Source organism: Quercus lobata, chromosome 1 (genome assembly GCF_001633185.2).
Source record: "Quercus lobata isolate SW786 chromosome 1, ValleyOak3.0 Primary Assembly, whole genome shotgun sequence".
In the NCBI taxonomy this organism is placed as follows: Eukaryota; Viridiplantae; Streptophyta; class Magnoliopsida; order Fagales; family Fagaceae; genus Quercus; species Quercus lobata.
This window is the reverse complement of record NC_044904.1, coordinates 39,160,627-39,171,775: the sequence shown is the minus strand read 5'-3', so window position 1 is coordinate 39,171,775 and position 11,149 is coordinate 39,160,627. Positions and strand designations below refer to the sequence as shown.

Here is an 11,149-nt window from a genome sequence, read left to right as displayed (position 1 = left end):
AGCATTAGAATCTTCTTTTATTTTTATATTACATAACCACTTTTTAAAAATACTCATATTAGATTATTTATTCTAAACTCTATTTCATTAAAAAAAATTATTGTTTCTCTTTTTTCACACACAACAACCACTGTCTACTATCTTCTTTCATCATTGGGATATGTAAAGAAATAATAAAAACTAAATACAAAATGAATAATGCTAGTGTAAATTTACATTGTTATTGTAACAACTTTACAAATTTAAACATATTTAACTTGACTAATGTGGGTAATTTTGGAACTTGGATGTGTAAAATTGAATCAATTTTCTATTGTGCATTATTTGATGCAAATGCTCTTAATAAAAAATCTAATCATGTGTTGACTTACAAGCAAGTTGTCACCAAAGAAAAAAAAATAGTTTCTACAATCACATACTTTGTCACAATTTTCACATGCATTTGCATCACTTACACATGGATTCATTACATGATAAAAGAAAAAAAAATGTGAACATACATTTTGCCACAACTTAATCACATGTGAAATTATAAGTGGTAGAGAAAGAATATTGCCTCAACCTTTAATTTGGATTCAATTATAAATGATTTATGAGATTTGAAAGAACATTGAGTTCACTTTTCATAGATGTTTGATAATACTAACATTAAGAAATTTCAAAATTCTTTTAAAATTTTATTTGCTTATACTCCTGTCCTTTCTAACCCTTTTTTTTTTAAGGAAACAATAGTACTTATTAGAACTAAATCTCTAACACACACAATCAATATAGGATAACCATTCTTTTTTTTTTTTTTTTTTTTGAGGAAACAATAGTACTTATTAGAGCACACAAACACGAAAGTACTATATAGAGTTTTTTAAACAGACTTATAATATATTACCATGTCTTTTCCAACTTAAAATTCTGGTTCCATCCTGCATATATGATATGTTATCAAATTATGAGAAAAGTAACCGCAAAATATATGGTGACAGAAGAGTTATATTTGATGAAAAGTAATCTGGAATCACTAGACATATGTGCAACTACGCAAGTAATGACCAAAGTCGTGACAAATGCATGTGCCACTTTTCCAAATTGATAACAAATCACCACCAATAGAGAATGAAGCCGTGAAAGTTCGTTGTTACATTGCATTTGCACGGACCCCATTCAAAACACCACTCTTATTTATTGTCTCTTTGTTTTCCCACAGTGGACTCCACTTTCCCACCACATATAATCTCTCCTCTTCTTCAGTACTTCACAACAAAAAGTCCACAAAATACAAATACACCGAACACGAGAGCCTTGCTCTAGCCCCTCTCTTTCTCTCTCTCTCTTCAGACTAAATTAATTAGCTGAGAGGCTTAGCCATGCCCAAGTGCGTAGCGGGCGATGTTGCTCGAGCCCTGGCGTGCCGGGACTCACGAGCCGCAGAGCACCTGAAGTGGATATCAATTGTGGTGATATTCATAACCAGCATCATAGGAATTTCCTTGCCAGTACTATTAGCCCGTTACTTCCAAGGCAAACCCCTTTACGACAAGGCGGTGCTACTAATCAAGTGCTTCGCGGCCGGTGTGATTCTCTCCACCTCATTGGTCCACGTCCTCCCTGACGCCTTTGACGCTCTCTCTGACTGCCAGGTGGCATCTCAACACCCCTGGAAGGACTACCCTTTCTCGGGATTGGTCACTTTGATTGGGGCTCTAACCGCTCTCTTGGTGGACATCACCGCCTCGTCACACATGGAGCACGGTCACGGTCACGGTCACGGTCACAGTGAGAGCTACGTTCCTGTGGGGACACATGATCGGGAAAATGAAAAGAAATTGTATGGGGGCGAGTTGAGAAATGAATCGGTGGAGATGGTGGTGCAGGTGGTGAATGAGCAGGAGCGAGTCGATGAGGTGGTGAAGCTGAAGCAGAGACTGGTGTCGCAGGTGTTGGAGATTGGGATTATATTTCACTCGGTCATAATTGGAGTTACCATGGGGATGTCTCAGAATCAGTGTACAATTAAGCCTCTTGTTGCTGCTTTGGCCTTTCATCAGATCTTTGAAGGCATGGGTCTTGGTGGTTGCATTGCTCAGGTAATACCCAAATCCCTAATTATAATAACTTTGAAAGCTCAAATATATTAGATTGCTTCCAGGCCAAAAAAAAAAAAAATGATTAGATTGCATTAGAGACGGGATTTTTTCTTTTTCCATTAAAAAGTATTTAAAAATATTTAATAAATTAATTTACTAAGGTATTTGTTAACTTTTTTTTTCTAATTAATTTGTTATTATTAAGTCTGACACAAAAAATTATGATTATTTATAGTGATCTCAGTATCTCTAGCGATTTGTGATTGAGTTTGTGTCTGTATTGGGAACCATTTATTTAGTTTTTTTATTGAAAATATGCTAAATAGTACTTTGTATTTTGAAAAAAATGAAAAGAAAAAAAAGGGTAAGGAAAAATTAGTTTTTTAAAAAGCTAGATAAAAGGGATGATAGAAATAGAATCACATCCTAGTGCAGTCCAAAGGAGTGTGAGTGTGAGTGTGAGTGGTAATTGTGCATTTAGGGGTAGGAGTTGATGTCACTATGTCAGGTCAGGGCAAAAGTTGTTCTGGTATTTTAATAGATTTGGGAAGGAAAAAGAAAAGGTTAGCAGACCATTGCGAAATACAAATATGTCACTGATGGTCACGGATTTTGTCTTGGCGTCGGTAAATACCTAATGTAAACTTTTTTTTTTTTTTTTTTTTTTGGCAAAAATGCAAAATTGACATTGTTTTTTATTTCAGTCCTCTAACTTTCAGTTTTGTCAATTCAATCCTCTAACTTTCAATTTTTGTCAATTCAAGGCTCCATTACAACTCAACTAGTGCTGCCATTAGATATGCTTGAAACAACGCCGTTTTGCTTTTTTTTTTTTCTTTTTTAATTCAAAATTAAAAAAATAAGAAAAATCTAGGGCAAAAAAAAGAATTGAGGCATCGCAGGCGTTCTAGTCACACTAGTGTACTATCTGACCACATCTTTAGACTTTGGACCGACAAAGAAGAAAGCATCAACAATCCCGGCCTCGCTTATCCATAATGTGTCGATTCTAGACCTATCCGATAGTAATGAGATCTCGGAATCTGCGTCCCAACCGGCCGTCAACACATTGATCTACATCTCTGCCGCATTTAGCCAAAAGAATCTAGAAGTTTCGTGAGACTTGCCATGCGAGATCATGAAGGGAATCGAGTCGTAGAGGCCAAAAGGAGCCTTGTGTATGTATTCAAATCCGATTCAGTCTAGTGAGAAGACTTCAATCACCTTCAAAACTAATTTAGTCACCTTCAAAACCGATTCAATCACCTTCATCTCAGAAAATTGATTCAGTCTCTCTCTCTCTCAATCCAACTCAGCCTCTCTCTCAAACCGACTCAGTCTCTCTCTCTTAAACCGCCGACCCCCTCTGTCTCTCAAATCCGACCCAGCCTCTCTTCCTTTTCCCCAAATTCTCTACATTAGGGATTTGGGTCTCTCAAAATTTCTCTGTTTTGATTTACATTAAGGATTTATTTTGTTTCTTTTGTTTTGTTTTGATTCAAGGGAGTCATTCCCCTTAATGGTTTTTTTTTTTTTAGATTTTTCTTATTTTCTTTTAATTCTGAATTAAAAAAAACAAAGAGCAAAACGGTGTTGTTTCAAGCGTATCTAACAGCAACACTAACTGAGTTGTAACGGAGCCTTGAATCGACAAAAATTGAAAGTTAGAGGACTGAATTGACAAAACTGAAAGTTAGAAAACTGAAATAAAAAACAGTGAAAGTTAGAGGATCAGTTTTGCATTTTTTCCTTTTTTTTAAGTAAAAATTAATACTTATTAGAATACACACAAAAATAGTAATATTAGTGTTTTAAACCAAGTTTATAATACATTATTTAACCAAAATATAACTACAAAAGGGCTTGCCCTTTGTAATTGTAAACTGGGATTATAAACAGCAGACACTAGACACACACAACCAATGTAAGATAAATACACTTTCTTTTTTTGGAGTAAACAATAATACTTATTAGAATACACACGAAAATAATAATATTAGTGTTTTAAATCAGATTTATAATACATTGTTTAACCCGAGTACAACTACAAAGGCTACGGAAATTTCACTCTCATTGTAAGAATGTGTGATTGGGGATTTAGAATCCATTAGCTAAAATAAAAATAATTTAGAATTGTATTATCGACGGCATGGACTTTCTGGTGGATAGAATAGTCAATGTATTGACGTAAATTACAACGAAAACTCCGCACATAGATACGTGTTTGATTAAATTTTCTGAATATTGACAAGGACCCCGAGGGAACATTTTAAATGGCAAGACATATAGGACCCATCTTTTGAGTTTATGACACTAGATTATCAGTAAATTGCCTAACAGAGTGGTTGATGGTTCCTTTCGTAGAAAAAAAGAATTGGTCCCCCCCCTTTTTTTTTTCTTTATATTGAAAAAAATTAGAGAGGAAATGAAGTCCGAATGATTCAAAGTCTACCTTAGAATAAATATTTTAAGGGTTGAAATGATTTAGATACTTTAGTAAACATTTTTTTTTTTTTTTTTTTTTGAGGAAGATAATAAACAATTATATTGATCCCTTGTTTGTGAGAAATTATTCTGTATACTATATTTGGTATGCTTTAAAGTTTAAACATTTATATTGATCCTTGCTTGTGAGAAATTCTTCCGTATATTTGGTATATTATGTCTGCTTTTTTTTTTTTTTTTTTGAAAGGATTATGTCTGCTTCTTAAATAAATGTCACATATGAAACTCTCTTTTTTTATTTAATAGGAGGGGGAATCGTGTGATACATAAACTACGTTGAATTATTACATTGTTTAGGGAATTAGTTTTCTTTAAGAAAATTAAACTAAATATCTTAGAGGAGCATTCCCAACCGGGGAAAGCAAAAATTTTATTTAAAAAAAAAAAAACATTTTCCTCAAAACACCATTTTACCTATTTTACATTCTCACTTGATAATATATCCCACATCCCAATCTTGAATTTGCATTCTATCACATTAAAATAATATATTTTCTACTCACACCAATGGTAGCAATTGAACCCAACGGCAAAATCAACCGCCACTTTTCCCCAAATCCCCCCACCACCACCCAACCCAACACCACCCCACCACAACCCATTAAACTTGATCATCCCATCACAAAACCCAAATCAAACCCAAACCAAAATTCAAACCCATCACCACTACAAAAAGTAAACACCGTCATGAAACCCATCAACCCAAAATCAAACACCATTGTGAAAACCCACCACCACCACCACCACCACCACCACCAGGCAAATCTAGTCTTTTACCCCAAAATCGAAAGAAAAAAAAATCGACCTAACAACCACTGCCAAAATAATCGACCCAACAACCCACAAAAACCCGACGACTCACAATGCAACCCCATTGGCCCAACAACCACCACCAAATAAATTTGCAAACCCATATCCATTAAAACGCCGCCTCCATAATCTTGGTCTCAAATTCCCAATCGCATCGCTGGAAGCCCTTACTTTTGCAAGTTGTAGAGCTTATCTCCTCTATATCTGTGTAATCGAGTGAAAGAGGAAGAGAGAGAGGCGAATAAAAAAATGCTAGAAATGTTTAGAACACTAGCATTGGAGGTGTAAACACTCCCTAGTTGCTATTTTACAACCCGAGCCACCCAAAACCCACTCCATCCGGGTTTTTTAACTTAAAAAAATTTGCAACCTATGCAACTTTACTATTCATAGGTTATAAAAATAAATATATTATTTTAATCTTGTGGTTGTGTGTGAAGAGAAAAAGTAAGTGGGAGGAAAAAGAGAGAGAATAGTACTTTATATTATTTTAGTAGGTAGTTTATACTATTTTGTTGGGTTGTATGTAAAAATAAAAACTGGGATGTAGGTTGTAAAATAAGTTGGTAAAATAGATAAAATAATGTTCGAGGATGTAAAATAGTTTTTTTTTTTTTTTTAATCCTCGGATGCTAATGCTCTTAGAGCTCCAATAGTTGAGTGTTACTTTTAGAGTTTACGGTAGCAAGTTGTAAAATTAATGTTTTCACTTTTGAGTGACTAAACGGACCCTCTTCTACCAAACGGGCCCATTTGATAGAGGAGTTTGAGTAATATTTTGTGAGTGTTTTTTATATTCGTGTGGATGAAAAAGTGTGTTAAAATATGTGTAAAAAATGTTTAAAATGTGAAAATGTTTGTTTGAACCACACAACCAAACAGGGACTAAGAAATATGAGAAAAGTTAACGGATGCCCCTAAGGACATTGGTTTCTGAAATATTTTTAGAAACTTTTTTATAGGGAAAGAAAAAATGAATTAATTTTTTTTATGGCTTTTTATATTTTTCATGAAATTGTTGTTAAAATTTTCTTAAAATAGTTTATTAATAACTGTGCTAAGGGCACTTATTAACCGGAACCGCAGAACTAAGAAATATTTAGAAGACAACAAACAATTATTATTGGGGACAACTAGTTTCGCAAATAATTTATTGATCATATACATATTATATTAGCGATCTGATGCTATATGGTGAAAATTACAGGCGGGATTTAGCTTTGGAACAACGGCCTACATGTGTTTCATGTTCGCGGTGACAACACCCATGGGGATAGTATTGGGAATGATTTTATTCTCTGTGACCGGTTACGATGACAGTAGCCCTAAGGCCTTGATCATGGAGGGCTTGTTGGGGTCTTTCTCTTCGGGTATACTCATATACATGGGTCTAGTGGATCTCATTGCTGCTGATTTCTTCCACAACAAGATGATGACTTCCAATTTATGGTTGAAAAAGGCATCTTATATAGCATTAATTCTTGGCTCTACTTCGATGTCTATCCTTGCGCTTTGGGCTTGAGCCTTGAAATTCTGTAATTTTTTTTAGTAAGCATAGAAAAAGTCATATGGGTTCCATGATAGACAATATACATTTCAAAACCACTGGTAGCATGTTGGAGTCTCGGGAACAAACATATAAGGGAAAGTAGATAGTCAAATTATCATTCAAACAAGTGGTGGTGTCGACAATGAGAAATTGCTCAACTTTTCCCTATCTTCGGTTGTAATTAGACATGCAATGACAATTGGTTACATGTTAATTACATAATTATATTATATAGATATAACCCATTGAAGTGGAAATTCCCTTTTCGAGTTGGTAGCCAGAGCAGGCAAAGCACATTCTTATGAAACCTCTCCACAGATTTTAGGAAGGTTGGACCCCAAATAAAAAACTGATTTTAGGAAGGTATTGATTTGTGTAATATCCGTCAACAATTTCGTCATGTTCGCATTTATAATTTTGATTGGGAAGAAGATGACAATTCATTTGGTTCTCTCTTCTCATAAGTTTGACAATAATTTGTCACGTTAACCATCACCAGTTGCATTGCAAAGTGTCTCAGATGTAAATACCAAATGGGTTACATTAATTGGCAACGAAAGCATCCCAGGCCAAATAATGCTTTATCTAAAGTTGTTTTAATATTGGCTTTTTATCATTCTTCCGGTCTCTGCCATCTTTGTCATCTCCAACATCTATTTTTTATTTATTTATTTATAATATGTAATCTCCAATCTCTAACATTAAGTGGAAGTGCACAAACATGCATCATTGCATCAGACATGATAAAAGTCGAAAAAGATTGGCTAAAGCTTTGTGGAGGGTGAGTTGGACTGTGTCTTTAAGAATCATATATTAAAATCTTGATTCAATTAATAGCCTTTTCTCCCTAGGGGCAAGGAGTGTTCAAACTTTAAAAAATTGTTGATACATATACAAAATCCACTAGTGGAATTTTTATTATTATTATTTTTTATCCCATTCAATTCATGGTATAATTCGAAGGATAGTCTCAAAGTCCATATCTATGATTCAGTTCTCCATTATATCAATTAGTGTGTGTCGGGGACTTTTTTGCAACAATGGCCAAAAATACAAGATTAGCCCAAATCTCCTCTTAGGTTCTTTAGAAATGTTTATTTGTGGAGAGTCAAGCCCAAAATTCTAAATGTATAATGAACAAAAGGTTAATGGTGCTTTAATAAAAGAGAAATCAAAATTTCATAACTAAAATACAAGAAAATGCAGAAAAGTACATAGGTCTGAAACTTCGACCCACAGTCAGCGAGAAGAGGAAATTGAGAGAGGTTGTGAAGAAGAGAGGGAAGATTCCTTTGTACCCATATTTTCACCCCCAAGGTTCAGAATTGTGAGAATGTTAGTTGATTGAATGGGATTTTGTTCTAAAGTTTTAGCTCTTCTAAAGTTTTAGCTCTATGGTTATGGTTAAAATGTGGATTGTGGTTTTTTAGCTGAAGAGAGACTCTTGTATTGAGCTTTAGGTGTTTCTCTAAGGAGAAAACCTCATTCCCTTTGTATTGAGCTAAAGGGTGAGTTGTATAACAGCATTTAGGTGTCCTTAATGACTGGTTTTTAGGTTAAAGGATGAGGCTATAGACCTCCAAGGTGCTAAGTTGATGTTTGATTCAGACTTGCTTTAGTTGGGTAAAAAAGTTACTTTGTTTTATGAATAATATGGAAAAGATTTGACTAAACCCTTATTGGCTCCCCCTTTTAAGTTGTTTTAGACCATTAGGGGGCTTACCTGAATGAGAGCTAGCAGCTAAAGTTGGCCAATGAAAGCCAACCATTTTTAATGAAAAAAAAAGATTCAGGTAGAAACTTTGGACCATAGTCAGTCAGAGCATAAAAATTGTTTTGGAGTGGAAATTTTAGGTACAAGACCTCCTTCATGAGCCTGAGGTGTCACCAGTATCATTTGCCCACTTGGTAGCACACATGGGCTTGGTTCATGTAAAAGGTCCGAAAAAAACTGACCTATACCCTCTAAACCACACTTCCTCAATTTCCCCAATAAGTCGCATGGGCTTGGGCCATGCTTAAAAGAATAAAATAAAACATAATACATGAATTGGGCTTGTAAAAAAATGTGTCACGAAAATGGGTATCAACATTAGGCCCCCGAGCACACATGGCACTTGCAGCATGTATGTGAGTAGTTGATATTTCTTATTGCTTGTAAATGTCACAAATTTGGGAATTAATTTTTCCCAATTGTTTTTTTTTTTTTTTTTTTTTGACAAAAAAGAAGATACTGGTCGATGAAGCCCATTTGTAGAGATGTCGTGGTCACGAGTCCAAGAAAGTCAAGTTGTAATCAAGTAATAGGTCCAACATGAAATGTTCCTTGATTTTTATGTCCACATGTAGCCTTGGAATTTTTTTTTTTTTTTCTTCATTAGTCTTTATTTTCATACTTGCAATGGTAACTTTAGCATTTACCATAGGAACTTTCACTTCCTTAACACCTTGGTGACTTTGGCTTTCCTCCTTTGTATCCTTTGACTTTGATACTACATAGGTGGCTTTAGCATTTCTTCTTTTAAAGCGTTGGACTTTCATGCCACTTATACTTGCTTTAGTTTTGCATCAGGTAACTTTTCTTTCATTTAGGATTTAGCCAACACATCATTTGCTTCTTCCTTGTCTCTTTTCTTCTCATTTTTAGTGGCCTTCACGCCACTTTGCTTCAATAGGCCCTTTTTTTTCTTTTTTCTTATTTTGATTCATGCCACTTTGCCTCCCTAACAATACAGCTTTCATATTTTCTTCTATTCTTTGTTATTTTTTTCAAGAGCTGTGAATAATTGCTTTAACCCACATTTGGCAATGAGATGATGGTAGTGAAACAAAAGAGATCTTTTTTGGTGGGGAGAATAAATTTGAAGAGCTCAGCACCTATGAAGCAAGGAAACTTTGTCGACGACGACCAAAGAAGGTCCACGACAACCCGCTACCCATGGCCATGAGCTTGTTGGTACCAATGGCGGTGAAGTGGTGCCTACAACAAAGAGAAAATAACCTTCTGTGTGGGTCCTTTTTGGACAATGCCCAGGCCCAAGTAGAAATAAAGACCCAGGGCCCTTTACTTATTGTTTTAAGGGACTGGGCTTGGTTCACCGCAGCTAAATAGGCTGATTACGAACCAGATGGTGCATAGAACACGAATCCTAAAACATATACATGCTAGCAAACAAGAAATATATGCATTGAACAATAAGAAACAATAAAGGGGCAATAAGGTAAAGAAAGACACAAAATAGAGAGTTAAGGGTCCTTAAGACAATGTAAAATATTTCATTACTTTCTTAGTTGTGTAATACATTATGCTCACTAGAATGTGTTATAAGGTCCAAATAAGTTCAAAAATCGCAAACTTAGATGACTCTTCAGGCCTCTAAGACTTACAAAGTTTGAATCCCTTTAAATCTGAATGTGTTCTCTAGTGGCTGTTTGAGAATACCATGTGATATTTTCCTCTCTTTTCTTTCTTTTTTGAATTCTAACAAAGTTTTCTCAATGATTCTGCTCTAATTCATTGTTGCTGAATGCCCTTCACTGATAGCTGCTACCCCTTTTTATAGTGTCATCCTAGGGTTCCCGGGGTACCACTAATTCCCCTCATTTGCTCCTTTGGGTACCAGAACCAATGTTGTGCCAGCAACATTGGTGGCTAGTCCCTTCCTCATTTCTCATAATTTTCTTCTTTTAATGTTTCTTCCCCAAAAGTTTCTTGCTGACTTTCCATTCTGGGGTGTCCTTAGAGAGCTGACCTTTGGTCCTTCTTCCTTTAAGGCTTCTAAACCTCACCTTTTCAGACAAAGATTTTGGTTGCCTTTCCCATTGTCATTTTTCCCAAGTGAGCTAATTCCTTCTTGCCAGGTTGAAAGTTTCCCAACCACTTCCCTTCATGGTTCTTCTTTCTGGATTCCCCTAAGTACCAGCCCCTTGTTCATGAATTGTTGGTTCCCAAGCATTCTTATTCCTTTCTGCATCATTGGGTGGCTGATAGGGACATATCTGTTCTCATTCCTTGTGTTTCTTGGCACCCCCTTTGAACTATCTTAATCCAACCCTGGCTTTGCAGCACATCCCGAGGATCCCGAGCTCCTAGCAGTACCCAGGTATCCTAACCCAGTTCTTACCACTAGGCTCCCTAGAGATTTTCTGACCTTTGCTGGCTAGGCTTTTCTTCTTCCCTTCGTTTCATGAGTTCTAAGGCTTA

The 11,149-nt window shown here is 35.6% G+C and overlaps 1 protein-coding gene across 1 annotated transcript; it reads left to right on the top strand.

Annotated features, from left to right (window-relative positions):
• The first annotated feature begins 1,192 nt into the window (after window positions 1–1,192).
• LOC115989865 (zinc transporter 6, chloroplastic) lies at window positions 1,193–7,211 on the top strand. The gene is made up of 2 exons (XM_031113745.1): window positions 1,193–2,081; window positions 6,604–7,211. The coding sequence occupies exons 1-2, from the start codon at window positions 1,362–1,364 to the stop codon at window positions 6,916–6,918; spliced, it is 1,035 nt and encodes a 344-aa protein (XP_030969605.1). The 5' UTR covers window positions 1,193–1,361; the 3' UTR covers window positions 6,919–7,211.
• Window positions 7,212–11,149: the final 3,938 nt, after the last annotated feature.

What these genes read in the sequence shown, in the direction of transcription:
- LOC115989865 (XM_031113745.1), top strand. Translation starts at nt 1,362, where the DNA reads ATGCCCAAGTGCGTAGCGGGCGATGTTGCTCGAGCCCTGGCGTGCCGG. An exon ending in TTGGTGGTTGCATTGCTCAG is followed by an intron (nt 2,082 to 6,603) that starts GTAATACCCAAA and finishes TGAAAATTACAG; the next exon opens with GCGGGATTTAGCTTTGGAAC.